The 24,273-nt window shown below is 44.7% G+C and overlaps 1 protein-coding gene across 4 annotated transcripts in view; it reads left to right on the forward strand.

Annotated features, from left to right (window-relative positions):
* Window positions 1-1,527: 1,527 nt before the first annotated feature.
* ANO10 (anoctamin 10) overlaps window positions 1,528-24,273 on the forward strand; it is a 93,024-nt gene continuing 70,278 nt past the window's right edge. The window contains exons 1-3 of one of the 4 annotated variants that reach the window (XM_016196115.2): window positions 1,601-1,677; window positions 22,485-22,630; window positions 23,851-24,003. In XM_016196115.2, the coding sequence (XP_016051601.2) occupies window positions 23,865-24,003 (139 nt within the window). In that variant the 5' untranslated portion in view covers window positions 1,601-1,677; window positions 22,485-22,630; window positions 23,851-23,864. Of the gene's footprint in view, window positions 1,678-18,522; window positions 18,596-22,484; window positions 22,631-23,850; window positions 24,004-24,273 lie in introns of those variants that run through there. The other 3 variants (XM_087824830.1, XM_016196116.2, XM_087824831.1) reach the window with 3 other exon arrangements.

Here is a 24,273-nt window from a genome sequence, read left to right on the forward strand (position 1 = left end):
AGCGCCGAGCTCCGCCTCGTAGCCGGCTGACTGGCCGACTGGGCCTCTCGGCCCGCCGCCGCCCTTAAGGCCGCCGCGGCCCACGCATGCGTCGCCCGCCCACTCGCACGCCCCGGCGGCGCGGCCGCGCGCAGGCGCGTGCCCGGCCATGCTCCCCAGCCCCTCCCCCAAACACCTGCCGTGCGTGCGTCACCGCGCCGGAAGCGCTTGGGGGTGGCTGGGGGGGCGCTGGGGGGCGGCCAGCCTGCGGGCTCCGCTGAGGCGCCGCCGGCGCTCGTGTGGCAACGGATTGCGGCCGTGTCTGGCTTCCTGCGTCGGGTGTGGGCACCAGGCAGGCACCTGCTAGGCCCTGGGTCGGAGGCGTGACATCGCCCTGGAAGGCCCAGGGAGCACCGAGCGATGCTTAACGGCGAGTGGAGGCGATAGGTGGCCTTCCCCAGCCCCTCCCCCAGGTGGGTAGCCGAGGGGGAGGGAGACGTCCGGGACCCGAAGTTACCGGAGCGGCCGGAACCAGCACCCCCCGCCCCTCCTCGTACTCGCCGTACGCGGGAGGGCTAAAGAGCATTTAGAGTTTGTGAGGCGCAGTCGCTGATGCCAACGTCCGCGCCTTTTGACCTGTTGTCAAGTCTCAGCCATCAGACACTGCCTGCTTTTGCCATTATTCCAGCCCTTAGCATTCACGTGTCGTGTATACTGTGTGCCTACTACGTGCCCGCTCTGTTCTGGGCGTTGAGAAACCAAGCATTGGGATAGGAGCTGCGCTAATGTAGTGCCTTGTATTTTTAACGCTTTCTTCCCTAAATCTCCTCCCTCTCTACACCCTTTCTTTCCTCTGAGTCCCTGTGATTCAGACCCTCTCCATCCCCCTTAGGTCCTCAGCCTCGTGTGATTATTATGGCTTTTTCACGGACATGAGTGAAAAATCCAACTACACCGGCAGTTCCTTGAGGATATGGACGGTGTTTTCTGTGATTTACAGAGAAAAACACACACCCCACTCATAATCCCTTGAGCATAGTCTTAACAATAAATATTGTATGGTGTTTGATCCAATTTATAAATATCATAGGGAAGACTAGGACATACAAGAATCCTTTTCCGGGAATTCACGGTATTGCTAGAGGTTAGTGTATCTGCAGAAGCCGGCCCTCTGCAATCTCCACCTCTCAGAGCATATGTCTGTTAGGGGCACCTCCTTCTATATTGGCCAGGCTGGTTGTTGGGGACTCTGCCTGGAGTGTAGCCCCAGCTCAGTGGTTCTGAGTTCAGTAACAAAACCCAAAGATGCGGCGGCAATTCCTGCAGCACCGTCAGAAAGTTGGGCTGGCATGTGTGCACTCTCAGAGGTCTCTGTGGACCTGGAGCTTGCTCTCATAGATGCCTACAGCTGCTGCATTCGGTGGGGGTGTGGGGAAGGGCACGACCCTGCTGTCAATGCCCTAAAGCTTTTGGTGATCTACTAACCAGTTACTTTGAGTGGCCAGTGCTTATGTTAGCAGATCACCAATGCCTGCTCTGAACTTTGGAATCTATAGATAGAGGTGAAACATTCCAAGGTAAATAAATACATCGTGTACTTTGTCTACTCTACCCCAGGGCTATGGAGTCTAGAGACCTGAATGCTGCCATTATATCGCCAAGACCAAGGCTGATGACTGGCGCCCCACTGGTTTCAAGGTTGGCTTTCATTTCTAGCCCCCACTCCCCACCTCCAACAGATTCTCCAGGGGAAATGCTGAACAATGCCACAGCCATCACAAGGGTCTGGGAAAACACTTGCAAAGCATGAGGATAAGGGTATGGAGGATTTTCTGTGGGCCTCAATGGCCTGGCTGCCCTATAAATGCTTATAAAATGCTATAATTAAACAAAATGAGGAAGCAAGTGTGGCAGGGAGATAAGAAGGACATGGGAAGGTAAGGGAAAATGGTAGCTTGGTCAAGGGAAGGGCTTGGATGGACACCAATCAGTTGTATGACGCTGGGGGGCGGTCACATGATTAGGGCTTCTCAGATTCTCATCTAGGGATCTTGTTAAGTTCCAGATTTGGACTCTGGAGGCCTCAGGTGGAAACTGATTCTCTGTTAATTGAGATTTTCCATTTCTAACCAGCTGCAAGGGATGCCTCTCATCCTGCTGCCAGTTAGCAGAACCCTCTTTAAGTAGTGAAGCTCGAGAGCAGCCTTGTCCACTAGGACTTTCTACAGTGATGAAACCATTCTAAATATAGTAGACATGAGCTATGTAGCTCTAAAGCATTTGAAATTTGGCTAATGTGACTGAATTTTTAATTTTAATTAATTTAGAATTTAAAACACACATGTAGCTAATGGCTACCATGTTGGACAGCAAGGTGTAGATCTTCTACCCCTCAGCTATGAAAATGAGAGTTTAAGACTAGATGACTCCCAACCTTCCTTCTGGCATTCTATAGTTCCAAGTTGTTTTCAAGGTGTGTATGGGGTTTAGGGGTGGGGAACTGATTGGAACACGTTAAAGTCTGGAGTAAAGCCTGAGGGATTGAGAGCTCCTCTGTGGTGCAGCATGAAGCTTGTCTCCTAGGGGCTGGATTCTAGAACTCGGTGGTGGAGACAAGAGACTGACTAGCCAATGAGGTCGATGGAACATTCGGAACCTTTAATATATAAAGAAAAATTGAATTAAAAAATAGAACATAGATTTTAAAAATTCTTCTCAGAGGAGAAAACTCTGAAGCCATAAACAGCCAGAAGATGACACTGATCTGCGATGAAGGGAATGCAAGTTGAAGTCATGATAACAAAAATGAGGAAGGTTCATGGTACTAAATATTGGTGAGAACCTGGATCAGTGGGGATTGTTTTCACCCAGTCGATTGTTTTCACTACCAATTGATACATCCAGTTGGAAAACAGATTGAGAGTTACCTTTACCTAGTTACCTGTTTAAATATGTACAATTAATGTATCCTCTGGACTAGCGATTTAACTTGTGGGAGTCTGGCCTTTCTTGTGCACAAAGAGAGGTATAAAAGGATGTTTGTTACCTTCAGTAATGTTCTAATAGCAAAAAAACCCCCCAAATTAATAAGAGTGTCTATGATGAAATAAATTCTTGCATGCCCATAGTATGAAATAGGGTGGCAGCCATGAAGAAAATGAGGTAAATCGATAGGCACTAATATAATATGGAAAGCTTCCTAGAGCATATTAATGTGTAGAAAAATCAAAATCCATGAAATATGAGAGGTTTCATGATGCTGTCTCCTCCTCTGTCACCATAGTATGTAGTGGTTCCAACACTAGGAAGGTGTGTGGGTGAACATCCAGAGGCACAGCAGGGCCAAATCTCCCCCATCAACACGTGATCAAAAATCGGGTAGTCATGACCCTGCAGTCATCCCAAAGCTTGTCCCAGCACCCGTGCTGATGGCCTCCTAATACTTTTCATGTCTCCTCCTTAGGAAAACCAGACTTGGAGAAGAAAGTCGTAAAAGTAATTGTCCAATTTGAAGCTCAAATGCCAGTGGAGTTGAGGGCAGAAAAGGGAGAGGAAAGGCAGGAGGCAGAGGGGCTAGTGTTCAGTTTCCAGACATGTTCCCTGGCCCTAGAATTTGAAGTCATAATTTGAGGAGTAAATTTTAACAGAGTCGCTTTCCTCCAGCTTTCATTTCATTTGATTAAAATGGAAAAGTCCTGGATTTTTATTTTCAGTAGAATTAGTGTTTTCAAAAAGGATTTTTTCCTACTATGTTTCAGCTCTTTTAACTTTTCTTTTTCTTCTGTTTTTTGGGGTTTTTGTTTGTTTGTTTCTGACCAGTCCATGCCGAAATAATAGGTCCTCATAAATCAGGAAAAGTGTTACCCTCCAAAATGTTGACATTGAACATATCAGTTCCCTTTCTGTGTTTGAACTTCCAAGAGCAAAACCCATCTCTGTAGCCATTATTTATGCCGTGGAACATTTGTAGCAGGGACAGGTTTATACAGTAGCAGAAAGTGTTCATACCCATAATTCCCTCTGACATTAATGTTCCCTCACCATTTTGAAGATGCATCCTTCAGTTTAATATAGCTTATTGAATATCCATTCTGTTTAGTCGGCACTTGCGGCAGAAAACAAACAGCAATTAGTGTCTTGGCTCTATTACATTTTCTGACAAGTAGAAAATATCTGTGATGCCATAAATGCTTGGTTCTAAGTAACTCAGCAAATTGGCTTGTTTAGCTTTAGCTCTGCAGGGATGCACAGAGGGAACAATTTTTACCCATCATTGATTCCACACTGAAATATGTTATGATTGTTGATACCTGCAGCTGGAAGAACTTTGTGGTGGTATGAGTGAGTGGGGAGTTAGTGAAAATGCCCTTCTAAGTGCAAAACTAGCCATGCTCTTGTTGCTTACCTACGTGACTGGAGCTGGCTCCTGTCAGTTCATGAGAGTCTAGTGTTAAATATTCAAGATCTTTGTGAGCTAGATGTTTGAAAGTGGGGGTATTTACACCACAGAAATTGGCAATTATTTCAAATCAGGGCTTTTAAAATTCATTTTATTTTATTTGAAAGCTGGCTTACCAACACACCATTTCCTACTGTACCTCAGTGTAGGAGAGCTACAAAGGAGCCGCCCATATGAGTGTCCAGAGGGAGTCCTTATCCAAGTGTCCAGACCTGTGGTTTGAGTGCTCCAAGCTCCTCCTACGGGTGTCTTCGTTACACCCCAGTACCTCAGTCTTGACATAGCACATGACATAACTATCATTGCCTTCAGTGACTCCATATTGGATTGTCAAAGGCGTCCAAAAAGGCTACTCTGCTCCTGTTCTGTACACTAAGACTCCCCCGGAATTGTGTTTCTGGCAGTGGTGACAGATTTCCATCTGTTGTAGGACAGTTGAAAGGAGTTAGCCATGTGACTGTGAACAGGACTAGACTAGTTTTGGTGACCTTCTTAAGTGTAGAGCAATAACCATTGGGCTACCAGCCAAAGCTATATTTTGGAGCCATAATGCAACTCTTATCAGCTCCGCACTCTTATCCCATTGCCCATCAGCCCATCCGAGTACTGTGGTAACCAGTAGATTAGAAAAACTGAGACCTCAGCTCTCATTTACATTTGTAAATTCGTTATACAGGTGGGTCTTTTAATGATGAGAATGCTGAATCCACTCTTTTCACCCAGTTTTAGTTCTGAGGATTGGAGCAGATGGTTTATTTTTCACCCTAATTGGAAACTTGGAAAATCAAGTTGGTCTAGTCATTAAACATGTAAAAATACCAAGAAAGTCTGCTAAAAATTTAGGCTCTTAACATAAGTCTCCCAAACTATTAGGAAATTAGGAATGATCTCAGATTTAGGCCATAGAATTTCATTTAAAATAAACTGAAAATTTGCTTTGATTATGATAGGTGATAGATAGATAAAGAGATACAGAGATATAGCCTCTTTTTTCTCTCTCAAGTATCTTGTCCAAATAACTGTAATTATCTTTAACTGGTTGAAAACAAATGAAAAGAAAGCAATTGTCACTCCAGATAAAATATATAGATACTGGCTGAATTCCAAAGCAAGAGAGAATTTAGGTGTCATATTAATTTTTAACCATTTTACAACTTACAGAAGAGCAATTGCCAGGGTTAGTAAACAAGTCAGTCCCCTGAATCCAGACTGAGAAGTTTCATCCTTCAAGTACCTACAATTCTCAATCTCTTCTTTCCCAGCTGTTTGAATTATTACTGCAACTTAGCCTTCATTCAAGTGGAAGTTTCTCGTGGCTGATGGAGGCCCTTCTCAAATTTTTGTTAGTCTCATTGCCCTCAGTGAAGCAGATCCTTTAACAGCTCCTGTCACTTTGTTCTTGTTCTGCAAGATTGTATCCGTGGTGGAATGGGATGTGCCCAAGTGGCGATCAGTAACCAGCACTGATTTTCCAACTCTGTAGTCCTTAATCAGTTTTGATTTTCTTTCCAGGGCAATCACTTGATGTAGACCCTTCCTGGTAACGTTAGCAGTAGGATTTGCATGCTTAGGGAGTGCGGTGAACAGAGCAATATGAGAGTAAATCAAGCACAAGGAAAAATGATGCAATCCAGAGACAGTGCCCAATGGGCCAATGGAAATTGAAGCCCTGTTTTATGGATAGAGTTTGCGACATGCACAATGTATGTTATTATTGTCCCCGCCTTCTTCAGTCTTATAGACTGTTGGGATCATTGCTGTTCACAGACTTCTGGGCACCTCCTGATAATAAACACACACATACCAGGCGTTGCAAAAAGTCAGTGGAGCTCCTTTGGAGAAGAGCAGAACTGGAGAAGGAACCCATAATCATTGTTATTGCTCTCTGTCAGTTTCATTCAACTGTTCTTTGAATGGACAGATCCATTTATTTTTAGATGGAGAGAGTATTCTCTTTTAAGGTTTTGTTTACATGATTACTGTAAAAGATTGAAAGGAAGGCTTTGCCCTTTAGGCTTTAGCTGTTTAGCTGTTAACGAGTGAAAGCCCTTTCCTTTTATTGGAATCATTGTGTGACATTTAAAAAATTTCTCTCTGATCTCACTGTGTACACATGTAAAAAGAAAATGATCTAAATAAAAAGAAAATGATCGTTAGAAACCTTTCTAATTTAAATAGAGCATTGCAGAGTCTGTGATCACTGTGCCTCATGGAATTAATCTGAAGTCTATATTTTGCTTCCTGAAAAAAGATATAAAAGTCAGTGACCAGAGTAAGTCCTTTATCCCTGGTGCCTCAGGCTGGAACTCAGTTATTTGCTTAGAGCAAACTGATATTTGTGAACATACAGATATCAGGAAGTCAGTCCAGGGGCTGTGGACCATGGAGTGAAGTTAGAGGTAGGGCCAATGTTTCCCACCAGTTCAGTGCACTGGTTGTTTTTGGCAGGCATCTGTTGTGACTGGCCACTGCCTGTTCTAGCAGGGATTCAGTCGGCACAACCATCTCTCCTCCCCAGCTCATCTTCTGGCTCTTCCATAGCCAGACTAGGGGTAGGGGAGAGTATGAGGAAACGGGCAAAGAGCTTTTCTCCTTGCTGGTATCATTTGTGTTACTGGTTCTCGCTTGACTTATGTTGGCTGGCTGTCATCCCTCCATTATGGCCAAGTATCCAGTGCCAGCTCTTTCATGAGAAGCATTTGTAATTAGTTCATTGGAGACCTCAACCCAGGGGACCACCATTGCAACATTTCCTGATGTAGGTAATGCTGACTTTCCAGTAGACGTCAGCGAAAATAAACTAATTCTTCTTCCCATTAAAGCTCGTACCCTCTGAATGCTATCCCCATCTAAAAGACTATAGTGTTGCCTGGCGGCGCGGCTCAGTGCTTGAACATCGACCTATGACGCAGGAGATCAGGGTTCGATTCCTGGTCAGGGCACATGCCTGGGTTGCGGGCTCATTTCCCAGTAGGAGGTGCGCAGGAGGCAGCCGACCAGTGACTCATCATTGATGTTTCTCTCTCTGTCTCCCTCTCCCTTTCCCTCCCTCTCTCTGAAAAATCAATTAAAAAATGTATTTAAAAGACTATGTTGTCTGCCTGAGATGTTGTACGGGGCTGAGAAAGGAGACCCATCAGAATCTTTTAAAGACAGAGGAAGAAAATTAAAGCAAGTTCCTATTTGTACTTCCCCCCTTTCTTGCATGGGCAGGAGGGAGGTGGAGTGAACCTGCACATAGCCTATGGTGGCAAATTCCAGAAAACTCCTCTCAGTCCAGCTCAAATGATAATAAAATTTATAGATTTATAGCTTTGAGTCCAGAAGAAGATGGGCTTCGGGGCTGAATCCAGTGTAAGTTTTTTTCTGTACAAGATTTTAAGTTCTGTGAAGGTAAGGACAGTGTAGGACACATAGTGTTTGTTTATTAATTACTTGTAGACTTGGATTGGGTAGAGCTGAATAAAATCGTTTGAAACACGTTATAGTGTTCTTACCTTAAACTTCGTCCACGTTTTGCATCCATTATTTCTAATTTTACTGCCCTCCAAAAATACACTTATTGGCTAACAGTTTTGTACCAGTAGCAGAATGTTAATGGAAAGGCACACATCTGTGCTGGTTGTCGCGGGAGGGAGGCTGCAAGGGGTGTTTCGGAGGCGAGATCCCCAGCGCAAAGAAGGCCGGCGGGGCCGACATCGGGAGAGCGCTTCCTCCCTTTATTCCCCACAGCGCTGGTTATATAGACCAAGCGGCCACTACTGCACAGCTGCATTCTGCTGACCCATCCTTCATAAGGTCACCCTCACGCAACCGCAGGAGGGTTCGGGTCGGGGGCGGGACGCCAAGACCTATCAGCCCTTACCCGACGCGCCTGACACTGGTCCATCAGAGGGACAAGACATGAGTGACGTGATGAGCACTTTATTATTCATTTTATCAGAAGGTGCTCCCTCAAGAAGGATGCCGTTGTCCTCCATGCAAAGGAAATTAACACAGGTGTTTCTTTATCAACACACTTGCACAAGTACCTTTGAGGCCTTTGGCACCTTTTGGAGATAGTAAATTGCCCATTTATTCCATTAATGCTAATACACACTACTTAATGCATGCATTTCACCAGGCAGGAAATAAAAGGGGCTGAATTAACACACACAACAGAGCCGGCTGGAGGTAATTCTTTCTTGCATGAGTACTCTCCCTAAGACCTTTAATCCCTGCCTAGAAACCCTTCTGCGACAGCCTTGCTTTTTATTGAGGCTGTTTCTTTAGCTTCTTCAAACAACTTCCCACTGCATCTTTTTCTGTGATTCTCTATGATTCTCATGCTGTTTTTTTTAAGTTTGATCTGTTGCTTTTGTTTCTAATTACCCAAAAAAGACACCAGGCTGGATGTCCTTGATGAGATTGCTCAGTAACTCCGTGGCTTTTCTCAATTTTCAAAGCAGCTTCCTTTGAGCTCCCTGTTCTTTTGCTTATCTTGCTCCCACTAAAAACCTCTTACCTACCTAAGACATTCCTGACACCCACCTGCCTCCTTCATATTCAGTGAATTCTAAACCCTCTCACCTCTCAACTCTACTCCTTCTGATATTTGTTCTCTGTCTCCAGGTGGGTGTATGCGTGTTAGCCAAAGAATAACAGATACCTACCTATATGGGTGAGAGGGACCTTCTCACAAGCTGTGTGTGTACAACACGTAGCAGGTTTATGCCTAAGGCAAAATGGAGTGGATGAGGGACTAGTCTTATAGGCAGACATCAGCATTGGATACTTTAATACAGAGTATGATTCTTCTTTAAAAAAGAACCACACAGATTTATTGACATATAATCTGCATGCTGTAAAGTTCACCCTTTAAAAGTGTCCAATTCAGGGGTGTTTAGTTTAGTCATAGTGTTTTGAGTGTATCACTACTACTTATTTCAGAACATTTTCATCTGAAAGAAACCATTGGCATCTCTCCCTCCCTCCAGAATTAATAATTTATTTTCTCTCTCTATAGATACACCTTTTATGGATATATTACATAAATGCAATCACATACTATTTGGCTTTTTATGACTAGCTTTTTATCCTCCATGCTTAGTCATGTATCAATATTTAGTTCCTTTTTATGGCCAAATAATATTCCATTGAATGGACAAAGCACAATTTGTCCATTTGACAGTTGATGGACATTTGGGCTCTTTCTATTTTTTGGCTATTATGAATAATGTTGCTATGAACATTCACGTGCATATATTTATGTAGACATATGCTTTAAGTTCTCTTGGGTATATACTTAGGAGTGGAATTTATGAGTCATATAGTAACTCTATGTTGAACATTTTGAAAAATAGCAAAAAATGTTTTCCAAAACAGGCACAGTACTTGACATTCCTACCAGCATTAGGCGAGGGCTCTGATTTCTTCACGTCCTTGGAAACACTTGTCCTTCTTTTTGATTATAGCCACCCTGCTGGATGTGAATCTGCTCATGGTTTTGATTAGCATTTTTCTAAGTACTAATGATGTTGAGTATCTTTACATGTGCTTGTTATCTATTTGTACACTTTCTGTGAAGAAATGTCTGTTCAAAATATTTGTTTTTAAATTGAACTAGTTTGTCTTTTTTTTATGTTGACTTGCAGGAATTCTTTATAAATTCTGGATATAAGTCTCTTAACAAATAAGTGACTCGCAAATACTATCTCCATTCTGGGTGAGAGCTTTATTGATGATATCATTTACAGCCAAAATTTAAAAGTTTCTTATGAATACCAATTTATTTGTTTTTCTTTTTTCTTTTGTTTGCTTATGCTTTTGGTGCCATATCTAAGAAACCATTTGTAATCCAAGGTAATAAAGCTTTATGTCTCCTAAAAGTTTTATAGTTTTAGCTCTTACATTAGGTCTTTGATTCATTTTTAGTTAATTTTTGTATACGGTATGTGGTAGGGGTCCAACTTCATTCTTTGGCATATATCCAGCACTTTTTTTTTTTTTTTAATTCTCCCCTAAGGATATTTTTTCCATTGCTTTTCAGAGAGAGTGGAAGGGAAGAGAAAGAAGAGAGAGAAAGGAGAGAGAGAGAGAGAGAGACACCTGTGTGAGAGAGACATCGATTGGTTGCCTCCTGCAAGCATCCTGACCAGGGCAGGAGATTGAGCCTGCAACCAAGGTACATGCCCTTGGCCAGAATCGAACCCAGGACCCTTTAGTCAGCACCATTTTTTGGAAAAAATAAAATAAAAATCCTGTCCTCATTGGCTCCCTTGCCAAAAATCAATTGACCATAAATGTAAGGATATATATGTGGATTCTCAGTGCTATTCCATTGGTCTATCTGTCTATCCTTGTGCCAGTACCATAGTATCTTGATTACTGTTGCTTTGTAGTAAGTTCTGAAACCCAGGACTCTGAGTCCTCTAACTTTGTTCTTTTTCAAGGTAGTCTTGACTCTTTGGGCTTTATTGCATTTCCATATGAATTTTAGGATCACTTGTCAAATACTGTAAAAAAAAAAAAAAAGGCCACTGGAATTTTTATAAGAATTGTTTGAATCTGTGATCAATTTAAGGAGCAAAATGTGAAAATGAGATACATTTCCATTTATTTAGGCCTTCTTTATTTTTTCAGTGATATTTTGTGTTTTTTAGGGTCCAAGTATTGACCTTCTTTTGTTAAATTAACTCCTAAGTATTTTACTTTTAGATTAAGTTGTATATGAAACTGTTTTTTGTTTCCTTTTAGATTTTTCATTGCTCAAGTATAGACATACAATTGATTTTTGTATATTGATCTTGTATCCTGCAACCTTGTGCCATCCTAACTAGTATTAGTCTAGTATTAATTCTAGTAGTTTCATTATGGATTCTTGAAGATTTTCAATATACCAGGTCGTGTCATCTGTGAATAGAGATATGCTCACTTCCTTCATTTCAATATGGATCCCTTTTATTTCTTTTTCTTGCCTTATTGCCCGGGTTAGAACTTCTAAGGCAATATTGAATGGAAATAGCAAGAATGGACTTCCTTGTCTTGCTTCTGATTTTAGGGTGAAATCATCTAGTGATTTACCATTAATTGTGATACTAGTTGTGAATGTTTCTTACATGTCCTGTATCACGTTAAAGAAATCCTTTGTATTTCTAGCTTGTGGAGTGTTTTTATTTGTAAAGAGTGTTGATTTTTGCCAAATGCTTTTTTGTGTCTATTGAGATTATCTTGTGGGATTTTCTTTTAATTTATTAATATTGTATATTATGTTGATTAACTTTTTATATGTTAAACCAACTTTGTATTCCTGGGATAAATTCCAGTAGCTCACGGTGCATGTTCTTTTTATATGTTGCTGCATCTGGCTTACTACCATTTCGTAGGGAGTTTTTACATCTGCATTCATAAGGACTGTAGGTCTAGTTTTCTTTCCTTGTAATGTCTTTGTCTGGTTCGGGTATCATCATGATACTGGCCTCATATATTTAGTTAGGAAATGTTCCTCCTCATATTTTTGGAGGAGTTTATAAAGGATTGGTGCCAAAACTTCTTTAAAGGTTTGGTAGAATTCACCAGTGAAGCTATCTGGGCATGGGATTTTCTTTATAGGAAGTTTCTTAAATTACTAATTCAACTGCTTCAGTTGTTGATATAGTCGGACTTTTGTTTGTTTGTTCGTTTGATAATCCTCTCCCAAGGATATTTTTTCCATTGATTTTTAGAGAGGGGGAGGGAGGGAGAGAGAGAAAGAAACATTGATGTGAGAGAAACACATTAATTGGTTGCCTCCCGCACTCCGACTGGGGCCAGAGATCGAACCTGCAACCCAGGTATGTGCGCTTGACCAGGAATTGAACCCACAACTCTTCAGTGTGCAGGCTGATGGTCTATTCACTGAGCCACACCGGCCAGGGGTAATTCTTGTACTTTTCAATTCCAGAAATTCTATTTGATTATTTTTGATAACTTCTATTTTTCTTTCTGAGACTTTTTTTTTTTTTAATCTCCTTTGAATATATTTATAATACTTGGTTTAAAGTCTTTTTCTAGTGAATCCAACATTGGAGCTTCCTCAGGCACAGTTCCTATTGACTACTTTCCCCCCTTCCCCTTTTTTCTGTGTATGGATTATACTTTCTTATGGATTTTTACTCTCTGGATGACATGATTTTTTGTGGAAAACTAGACATTTTATGTAATATAACATGGCAGCTCTGGAAATAAGATTCTTCCCTCGTCCCCAGGATTTGCTATAGTTTTTGCTGTTTACTGCTGCTGCTGCTGTTTGTTTTATGACTTTCCTGATCTGATTCTGTAACATGAGTATTCTTTGTTGTATGTGGCCATTAAAGTACCTGCTTGGCTAGCTTCGTGGTAAGTTAGTCATTGGACAGTGATTTCCTTATATTCCAGGATCCAGTAAGTCTCCCCGCCTTCCCTGAGGACCTTTGTGTGTGGTGTTGGGACAGGCATGTTGGTCTTGTCTTCCTCATTACACAGCACCTCAAGCTGAACTGGAGGTGAGAGGTGCCCTGTGCATGTATGTGGCATTCTAGACCTTCAGGAATATGTGAGGGCTTTACAAAGTCCCCAATTTGTATCTCATTTCGTTTTTCCTTTTAAGATTTTTGGTCAGCCCTAATATTAGCCGTAAATGACCTCAGGCAGCTTTCATGTTAAAGAATTACTAGTGATTGTGTTGGGCAAATCCCTTGAGTTTGGCTATTTGCAGTGAACTCTGAGTCAAGTAAAATAACAAGCCCTGAGAATGGACTTTTCATTGAGCTGCCAGGCAGGTCAAATATTGACGGTTCCCTTGGGGTAGGGCTTTTGGGAAGCTCTAGTCTTGCTCGTACCCCTTTAGTGGCTGCCAGGCTGCTAGTTTTCATGGCTAATGTAGTTGGAAGGCTGTTGGTGTTCAAGGCTCCTGTGGAGCTGGGGAAAGGGAAATGGGATTAGGGCACAGATCTCACATTTTCTTACTGTGACTAAGCTCTTTTTCTTGAACAAACACTCATTAGACTGTTGCAAGCCTTTTGTTAATTTCTGGAATTTAAAAAGAGATTTTGATAGGTTTTACCAGTGTTTCATTGCTTTTATGGGAGAGTAGATTTTCAGAGGTCTTTACTCCAGCATTCCTGGAGTCAGAACAGATTACGCATTTTTAAAAATTGAGTTTATTGGGGTAACATTGGTTCACAAAACCATATAGGTTTCAAGTGTACAACACCACAAAACATCATCAGCACACTGGATTATGCACTCTTTTTTTTTTTTTAAATCCTTACCTGAGGGTGTTTTTTATTGATTAGAGGAGAGAGAGAGAGAAAGAGAGAGAGAAATATTGATGTGAGTGAGAAACATTGATAGGTTGTCTCCCATACACGCCCTGACCAGGAATCGAAACTGTGAAACTTTGCTATATGGAACAATGCTCCAAGCAGGCAAGCTGCCTGTAAGGGCTGGATATGCATTCTTGACACTTGACTTTTCAACCTGATTCTTTAACCTTGAGGCAGGTCACAGTAGCCTAAATCCAAGAAAGGCGAGTGGGAAGTGGGAAACTGTATTTTGTGCATGTGGGTGGGTGGGTGGGTGAAGGATAAATACCTAACTATTGCACCATATAATCAATCCCGTTTCCTGCACCTGGCATAACCTCTGAAGAATTAGCTCCAGCTGCCCACCCTTTCTTGAAGACATGGCCTCCATTCTGAAGATGAACCAAAGCCTGGAGGAACACTCATAAAAAGATCAAAATTACTAAATTGCATTTCCCCAAAGCTTAGAGATCCTAAAGATAGACAGTGTCATCCATATGTGCTCTAATTTTCTGCTTAGAGCTACTTAAATCCTTTCAATTGAGATATTTAAAGAGGAACACATGGAACTTCAATCTTATTAGTCAAATGTATTTATTGAAATACTATTTCCCAGTTTTTTTTTTTGTGGTTTGTTGTTTGCTTTCTTTGGCTGTGATCGGTGAGAGCTCTCATCAGAAATTACTGGTTTTGGCCTGCCCAGGCGTGGCTCAACAGTTGAGTGTCGACCTGGGATCCAGGCGATCGGGGTTCAATTCCTGGTCAGGGCACATGTCTGGGTTGTGGGCTCCATCAGTGACTCTCATCATTGATGTTTCTCTCTCCCTCTCCCTCTCCCTCTCCCTCTCCCTCTCCCTCTCCCTCTCCCTCTCCCTCTCCCTCTCCCTCTCCCTCTCCCTCTCCCTCTCCCTCTCCCTCTCCCTCTCCCTCTCCCTCTCCCTCTCCCTCTCCCTCTCCCTCTCCCTCTCTCCCTCTCCCTCTCCCTCTCTCCCTCTCCCTCTCCCTCTCCCTCTCCCTCTCCCTCTCCCTCTCCCTCTCCCTCCCTCTCCTTTCCTTTCCTTTCTCTGAAATCAATAAAGGTATATAAAAAAAAGAAAAAGAAAAAGAAATTACTGGCTTTGGTGCTGCTTGAAATTGGGAAATATGGATTCTCACTGGGGCTCTATAACTAACTTGGTCTGTAGCTTTGGGCATGTCACACCCCATTTAGGGATCTTCATTTTCAACTGCCAGATACAGAGATTGGACTTGATTATTTTCCACTGTAAGTTTTTGTAATTTTGAGTTTTCTCCAAATAGGGTTTTGCATCTAAGAATAACAGGATGGAGAGAGACAGAGAGACAAGAGTGAGGCTTTATTGGGAAATGAGGTCGCACCTGGAGCAGGATAATTTTTTGACATCAATCTTGTGTCACATGTGTGGCACAAGCATGTTTGAATGGAAAAGTGTGACAAATGGTTCTTCAATTATAAGAACAATATTTTGGTATATGATTTTATTTATCATTATCCTTAATTCTAACAATTATTTTCTTTTTAATCTAGAGAAAAGGGATGGGTTCTGAGTGATTCTGTGGTAAGGCAGTTAGACTGACATGGGCAGGTACAGGAGGTCACCAGGGCAGGAGTGGCCTGCTTGGCAACACCGCCTTCATTCCCAGTCTTCCTTTTTCACTCCCCACTTGTGTTTCCTGCCTCTTCTCCCACATAAACTGCTGGCCCTCGAATCCTTGTCTCGGGGTCTGCTTCTGGGGAAACCCACACTAAGACAACCCACCCGCTTCTGGGCTTCTGTTTTTGGTTTGTTTGTTAAGGAGGCAACGTATGAAAATATCTATGTCTCACACACAGGACTACTCAAAGAGAAGGTATCAGAGTTCACCAAATTATAGCAACAAAATAAACCAAAACTATAATGTCAGATCAAGTCCAAGACTTTTAAAACATGACCATTTTCCAGTTTGTCATATAGATTAAAGAACTGTATTTACTTTATAAGTCACAATTTGTTTTCATCCATGGGCTGGGTGTGCCAGAGAAAAATAGAGTAATATCTGTAGGGAATATCAGAAGAAGTCACATGGAGGCATTTTTATTTATGTCCAGAATATGTGAAAAATGTTCAGGGCCTTGCAGGGTTCAGAGCACTAACATTTGACATGAGCTACAATTAGACACCAGGGCTTCAGGGCTCAAGTTTGATTCAGCATGTTTCGCTGGCTGTGAAGGAAGGAAGTTGATGCCAGCAATAAGGTGTCCTAAATGATGCATGAGGAGTTACATGGGGCTTCTCTACCCTTGTCTCGAGGTGGGACCAAAAAGATCCCCAGGAAAGCTGTAATTGGCAGCAGCGCCACATTCGAGGCCCTCGCCGTGAATGGTTCCTCCTCCTCTTCCTTCCTCATGACCCTTGTGCTCCGTGTTTCCCCAGCGCATGCTTTGTTTCCCTGCCTCTGCACATTTGCTCTGGTCTTTCTTCTTTGTGAAGGCCTGTCTACTCCTCCCCCCGCCCGCCACATCTTACTCAACTCAGACATGTCCACAGGTCCACATCCTCTCCTTTGCCCAAGGGCAGCAGCTTGGATGTCACATGTGCCATCAGTCCTCCCAGCAGTCCCCCTAGCTCCAGGTAATTTATCCCTCCTCTGGTCTCCTATAGTACATTGATTTTTCCTGCTCTAATTATTTATCTTATAATGATGTATGTAGATGCCTTGCTTCCCTAAACGTGTGAGCTCAGTGAGTGGTCACCAACGAATAACGGAATGCAGGAATTTTCAAAGCCACTGGATGAAATGGAAGTGGTTTAGGTTTTAGATTTTTCATCTGTCTTCATTTGATTGTTTCTGCTGGGTGGGAATGTGTGGAGTAGACAAGAATTCCAGGTAGAGGAAAGAGCAGTACACACACCCACACCCACTCACACCCAACCCTTTTGTGTGTGTGTCGGGATGGATGAATGGATGGATGGATGGATAGCTAGATGATAAATAGATAGATATAAAATCTCCAGAAAATAAGCTGGTCTCCTCTGGGGAAAAAACGGAGTGATTTGGGGATGGAGGAGAGACCTACTTTTCACTGCCTCTCTTATAGCTTTTACTTTTGCACTAAGTGCCTGGGTTACCTATTTAACTTTTTTAAAAATTAGAAGACATATAAAAAGGAAATGCAGTCATCATTTGTCCTCTTACAAAGTCTGTGTTACTCAAGCTCTGCTACCTGTGTAGGCTGTAGAATATACTTGTTGGGAAGGTTCAAGAGCTGTGCTGGTAGCAAGGCTACTCCTGTTTGTTAGGAGATCATTCAAACATGGGCCTTCTGTGTGTAAGTGCATCTACCGAGTAAAGGCACTGACATCCTTTTTTCCAAGCTATCTACTGAAGGATATTTTCATAGCAAATAGCCTTAAAGATAGAGCTAGGCAGATTAATTTATTAGCTCACAAGTATGGTAAATTGTCATACCCTTTGTACTTCTTGACACTAATGATACAGGTTTTGATAGTTGGAGATACCCATCTTAATCAAAATGTAATAGCTAGGATGAGCAGTTCTCCTCAGGTGAGCAGTTTCATAGAGAAATGCTATTACTTCAATGGCTTTATTCCAGGAACGTATTAGGTACACAGAAGACGCGGGAAAGACCCATTAGCCGTTTAGTCTGTTCCCTGCTAAGATAAGACATTGGAATAACACTAGGAGCTAAACTGTGTCCTTGGTTATTTGACAGATGTCAAGTGGTCATTACTCTATGTCGTAGGTTTGCAGTAAAACAGTGGAAATAACACCTTCCGCAGAATATTCAAAAGACTTGTATGACATTTCATCTACTCTAGCAAATAGGTGTTTGTACTCAGCACAGGGAGAATGGAGACAGTTCACACATGTCTTTCTGGGAGGATGAGAGGCTTTTTACTGTATGAAAGGACGTGAGACTAGTGTAAGAAGCTGGAAGGTGATGAGAGTGTGGGAAGAAGACACAGGAGTGCAGGTAAGGTAGATGGGGGTGGGGGCTGGGAGGAGAGTAGCCATGAAATGGGCTGGCCAGAAAGGACCTCAGTGAGAAGGTGGGATCCCATTCCCTAAGGAAGGGGAGGAAGAAAGCCATCTCCACAATTAACGAAGAGCTTTTTAGGCCAGGGTCTAGCCAGGGCAAAGACCCCGGGTGGCAGGTGGGAGGGTGGCAGGCGAGCTGTAGGAAGAGCAGGGAGACCAGCGTGGCTGGGGCGGGGAACAGAGGAGTGTTCTGAGACTTGGTAATTTGGCTTTACTGGGTGCAAGGTTTGATAATAACTTGGATTTGGGGTTTCACCCCCTGAAAGTGAGTTACAACTGAAATGATACTTGGGTTTATATTTCATTCTGGACTTTAAGGGATGGAAATGGGGGAAAACTTGACCTGTACTGGGTCCTAACCCCTCTTAAGTGCAACCGCCCAGCGAGGCCCCGCCCCTTCCATTCTGGTCCCGCCCCCACTCCAAGTGACAGCCCAGTGAGGCCCCGCCCCTTCCATTCTGGTCCCGCCCCCTCGGAGTGACAGCTCAGCGTGGCCTCTCCTGTCCCACCGTAGTCCTGCGCCCACTCGGAGTGACAGCCCGGAAGGCACGCCCCTCCCTTTCCCGGCTCCGGGGCCGCCGCACAGGACTGGCCAGCTAGCCTCTGGTGTCCGTGGAGCCGCCCGGGAGCGACGCCCCGCTAGGCCCCGCCTCTCCCGCCATGGCCCCGCCCCCGCCTGCGCGGAACCGCGTCTAGGCCCCGCCACCGCCGCCCCGCAGGCCCCGGCCCGCCCCTGCCTCCAGGTGTCGCGGGCCCTCGGCCCCGCCCCCGTAGACGTGGAGCGTCGCGGCGGCTGGTGAGTGGGGGAGGGGACCCCGGGGGAGGGGACCCCGGACCCCCTGGATCTCCGCGGGGCGGATCCCCGATCCCAGCGGGCTGCCAAGCCGGGATGCCGGGGGCGCCGGACGCCTCCAGGGACTCCTCGGGGCCGCCACCCTTCCTCCCCGGGGGCCTCCTGCGCCCGCAGTCCCGGGAATGGGGAAGTGGGCCGGGGGCGTTCAGGTGGGGCGGGGGGTGAAGGTGTCGGGGTGGCGGTCGCTGCTGGGAGCTAGGGACAGCCCGGCTGGGGAGGGGACAGGGCCTGGGAGCGCGGGGTGAGGACTGGGATGGCCGGCGGGTGGCGGGCCGACCCCTGGGCGGCTGGTCCAGGCTGGGGGCTCGCGAGCGGGGCGGTCGGAACTTCGGGGAAGGCGGTCGTGAGGGGGCGGGGGAGCCGGCGGGGCTCGGGACGGGCGCGTTCGGAGGGACCGGCTCGCCCAGGCCCGCGGGGTGCGCCTCCCGACTGCCTGGGGAGCCGCGCGGGCGGCGGGGTCTCGGGGCGGGCGTGGCGGGAGCGAGCTTGCGGGTGATGCTCTCCCTCACTTCGGGGCGATTAGGCTTCCCGGCTCCGTGCCCCTGAAGTAATAGACGCGGGGGAGACGGGGTGCGACGGGGCGCCCCCTCCCGGCTGCCTCGTTCCCTGGCGCCCCCGGAGCCTGCACCGCCGGCCGTCCTCTGTGAGACTCCGTTGGCGCGGACGAGACAGTCCTAGTATCCGGTTACTTTTAGTGTAAAGCCACAGTAACCTGGAGGACTAGGTGTTTTTTGAGGGACATGCTGTCGGGCGCAAGGAGGGGGTCCCCACAGTCTCTCTCAAACTGAACGGCCGGCCGAGGGTTAGAGGGTGGGGCAGGCGCGTCCGCGGGAGCCCTGCCCCCTCCGAGCCCGGCGCTGGGGTCACTCTCCGGGGAGATCCCTTAGCCGCTGGCTTGATCAGTGCGGGGAGATCCCTTACCCGCAGGCTTGATCAGCGCGGGGAGATCCCTTACCCGCCGGCTTGATCAGTGCGGGGAGATCCCTTACCCGCAGGCTTGATCAGCGCGGCCCCTCGTTTTTCTCTCGCGGGCATGTTCCTATTCTGCTTCATGACTAATTTTGTAATTTTACTTCATGTTTCTCCACGAGTGTGAAATAAGTTGATTCCTACAGACAGCCTCGTGCATTTTCTCATTGGCCTTTGAATTTACCCAAACTCAGGAGGAGAGTAAAAGGCCCGTTATTATTTCCTGTTCCTTGATAAAATGTGCACACAGCCTGGCCAGCGCGGCTCAGCGGTTGGGCGTCCACCTGGGATCCAGGAGATCGAGGTTGGATTCCCGGTCGGGGCACAGGCCGGGTCGCGGCTCGGTCCCCAGCAGGGGGCGCGCAGGAGGCGGCCCGTCAATGACTCATCACTGACGGTCGTGTCTCTTCCTCTCCCTCTCCTTTCCTCTCTCTGAAATCAATAAAAATATAAATTTTTTTTTAAATGCACATAAACCACACCTCCCTATGCCCCCACGGTTGAATTCACAGTGTGTTTCTCTTCATGTGTTTCAATCCCCATGGTCAGGATTTACCTCTCACTGTAGTCAGGTGACTCCAGTAGTAAAAACCACATGAATCCAGTAATCCAGTTCCTTTGTAGACCTGTCTTCGGCCCTGTGTGCTGTTCAACCCATGATGAAGAACAGAATTTGGGGTGGCTATCTGCTGGGCCTGTGCCCAGGGCCTGTGCGGAACCTGGCTGCCGTCGTGGCTGACAGACTGGGTGAGGTGGACGCTGGCTGTGGTAGCGGGAATCATCCTCCCCTCCGGTGCCCAAGGAGTCTGTGCGTGTTGAATATGCTTGTATTTGGATTGGCCCCAACTGAAACCATGAGGCCCTCTTCTGTACCCACGCTTAAAGCCCTAATGCGCCTGGTGTTCTGGTCCCATGTACTAGTCTGCTGTGCGTAATGATGGTGGACGAGCTCCCATTCAGACCCTCTGGGGAGAGTAGATTGCAGACCTCAGCTTAGGCCCGGGCTGCCATGAGGCTGCTGCTTTCCATCGCCTTATGCTTGATATTCACATCACCCGGGAGAAGGGTTAGAGCAGGCCTGGAGGCCTCTGGCCGGCGAACTGCAGAGCGCATGTCTGCCTTACCTGCACCCTGTTGCATGCCCAGCGCAGAGGGGGGCGGGGATCGCCCAAGGAGAGGGCATCCCCAGAGGTGCTACTGTACAGCAACAGAATTGTTCTGAGCAGAGGGCACAGGACGAAGGGCTCAGGGTTACAGGGACGGGAAGAAGAGGGCACAGGTGGTGTAAGAGGATTCCTGCCTCCTGGGTAGCCCGGACTGTCAGTACACTGTAGCCCAATGGATGGCGCACAGTGCCCCTGCCAGTGTGCGAAAATGCCTGATTTTCTGCACCTGCTGCAGAACTGGCTTCTCTCTGTCTTTCAACTTCAGCAAATCCGAAAAGGGAAAAGTATCTCATTGTTACTTTTGCATTTCTTAGCAAATTTGAACATCTTTTCAAATGTGTGTTGGCCACTTGTGTTTCTTCTTTTGTTACTTGTGATTTCAGTGGGTTTTTTGGATTTTCTGTTGTTGAATTTGTAAGAACTCTCTGTATATGAGATATTGTGACACTTTGTAATGTACTGGAAATATTAAGGTTGTGCCTCTGCAATGAACATAGGGGTGCATATATTCTTTCAATTATATTCTTTTGAATTAGTACATCTAGGATATGTTATTTTTATGTTATGTATATGTATATATGTATGCATATGTATATATACATTGTAGGAAAAAAACTATGCAGTGACTAAATTCTTAATTTATTTGCCAAATGCTGCATTCCAGTTTAATATATATTCTCTTAAGTGTATCTAGCACTTATGGATCATCTCTTTCTCTCTCTCTGGTCTTGAGTTTGAACATTTGTCACAATTAAAATGCTCTAATGGAAAAAACTGTGCCTTGAGGAATGAGAGGCAGATTATATTTCAAATGAGAATAACTCAGTGAGCAAATGTTTATTATGAGTTTCTAAATAGTGCTCTTATACAGGTACCTGCTTTTAGTGTCTCAAAAAGATTGTTTTATGACCCGGTAGTTATAAAGCGGGCCTTTTATTACACGCCAGTGCATGCTTGGTAGAAAACTTTGACCTTTGATGCAGTCCGTCCACATATGCCCTGCTGAGCAATGTATTGTCCCCTTCACCTAACCAGTCTTTTCATCTTTGCTATTTGTTCACACACAGTTATTCTTTCCATGCCCAGGTGGAAACCCTGGAGCCATCCATTTATCTTTCCAAGCTGTGGTCTGTCTGGTTCTCTTGCTCTCTTCCCAGAAAGTTAGCCCCATCCCCCCACTCAGGCCGCCCCTCCACCTCGGGTTATTGCTGACATACTTAGCCCAGTGTTAGAATGATTTGATGTACACATGCTTCTGCCATTAGACTGGGAGCTCCTCAAAAGTAAGATGTAGACCTGACTGACTTTTTACCTTCAGACTCTACCACAGCTTGGGTCTCAGTAAGCACGCAATTAATGTTCATCATGCTTGGTATTTTTATTTCAAAGGTGGTGATGCTCATCTTATAGTCTATTGATAGATTAACATTTTTACCCCAGCTTTTTTTAAAGGAAAAATTCCAGAACTTCAGGGGAGTTGAAAGAGCACCACAAGGATCACCCATATTCTTGCTTCCTAAACCTACCTATTGGGAATCCTGTCACCCTGACACATGGCTAGTCCTCTGCCCAGAAACTACAGTGACTACGCCTGGCCATTGGGTCAGATGTAAACTATAGCATTAATTATTCTTAAATGGTTGCAGTCTATCATTCACCTACATTGTCCTGATTCTTGCTTTGTTGATTTTATACAGGTTATTTCCCTGTGTAGCACAGCTTCTCTCTCTGCTTGATCCAAAACTTTTACACATGAAGCGTTCTGCGTTCCATAGCTCTAACTGCCGTCTGCTATTCCTTCATTCTGTGTAATTCCAGACTATATATCATTAGCCATTTGGAGGTGAGTACTGGGTCCTGTTTTGACCTGGTTTCCTTTATAGAGCCTAGTGTGCTGACTTTTGATTTGGACCACATCTTCAATAGTATTCCTGATATATTTGTACTATAATTTGAAAGTAACACTGATTTATAATACCTATGTTGCCCCAAACAGAACTTATGCTCTGTTAGAGAGAAACAATAGCTTTTAAGTCCAAGCCAGATAACCTGGATCTCTTTGATCAGCTTGCTGCAAGATTTCCCCCGAAGAAAGGAAAGATGTTCTATCTATCATGTTGGTCACTCCTTCTGTGATTGTTCCCAAGAACTGATTTGTGCTTGTCCTTTGGAGTCATTAAAGCAATCCAAGTACAAAGTTAGAGTAAGTAAGTCTAAAGTCTGAAAATTGCCCCCTGAGAATCACTGGGTCGAAGAGAGTCACATGAGAAATATTTTACAGGGAGGCCATTAAGCCTGAGTGACTGATACCATTTGTGGGCCTCCAAGAAGACTCTTAGTTTTTAAGGTTGGTAACAGAGATAAGGGTGATATGCCTGAGCAAGGTGGGGAAAGTGGGAAAGAAACTGATGCTGGGGGATCACCTCTATACTGAAACATGAAATCGGACTGTGTCAGTTCCCTGCTCATAATGAACTAGTGACTCCCAGTGTTTATTGGACAAAGCCCAGTTCCTTTGTAATCAGGGGCCTTAGTCAGTAGACACCAGCTCATTCCCAGCCGCCCCTGCCCCCCGCCCCCCCCCATAGATAATGCTCCAGCCATAGCTAGTCACTTATACTTCTCTGAGTCTGTTGGCAATTTTTCATTATTATTTTGTAGGGTGATACTGTTTCCTCTACTTAGAATGCCACCCATTGTCTGTGTGGCAAGCGCCTATTCATTCTTCTAAACCCTGTTCAGGTGTCACTTCCTTTGTAAATACTTTCTTACTCCTCTTGCGTGAGAACACATTTTACACTGTTGCCTTTTGGTTACCTGAGCCCCTTCCCTGCTGTATTCTGAGCTGCTTTTGGAAATGGATGGTGTCTCCTTGTCTTTGTAGAGGGTGTGTGCTTGAACCATTGGTTAAGCCTGTCATATAACCCATCTGGATCGTGAGAAATTGTGCTTTATCTTGGAAGCCAGAATTAGGTGTAACTAAGAGAAAATACAAATACAGTTTATATATTCCTCTTTTCCATTATAACCCATGCTTGCTTTTCATTTTATTTTAATTTTCAGCAAGGGCATCAAAGATGAGAGTGACCTTATCAGCTTTGGATACTTATGAGGGTTCTTTCACGCCTTTGGTGGTCATAGAACTTGCTCAGGATGTCAAAGAGGAAACCAAGGAATGGCTGAAAAACAGAATTATCACTAAAAAGAAAGATGGAGGTGAGTGAAAGAAATATTACTCAGACTTAGTCATGCTCAGTGACTAAAAATATATTTTCAAGTGTGTCTTGCAGTTTTTTTTCATAGATATATTTCTAAAATGAATGTCTTCTTTTTTGGTCTTTATTATTGATCTAGGACTTGAAAGGAGGTGTTAAGTCAGCGTTAGACTGTGTCTCCATTAGTCTGTAAGCAACATGAGAGATTTTGTTCACAGCTGTAAACACTATGCCTAGCCCAGTGCTTGGGGCCTTGTAGGTGCTTACTAAA

The sequence above is a fragment of the Miniopterus natalensis genome, chromosome 15 (genome assembly GCF_054644295.1).
Source record: "Miniopterus natalensis isolate mMinNat1 chromosome 15, mMinNat1.hap1, whole genome shotgun sequence".
NCBI classification, from domain to species: domain Eukaryota; kingdom Metazoa; phylum Chordata; class Mammalia; order Chiroptera; family Miniopteridae; genus Miniopterus; species Miniopterus natalensis.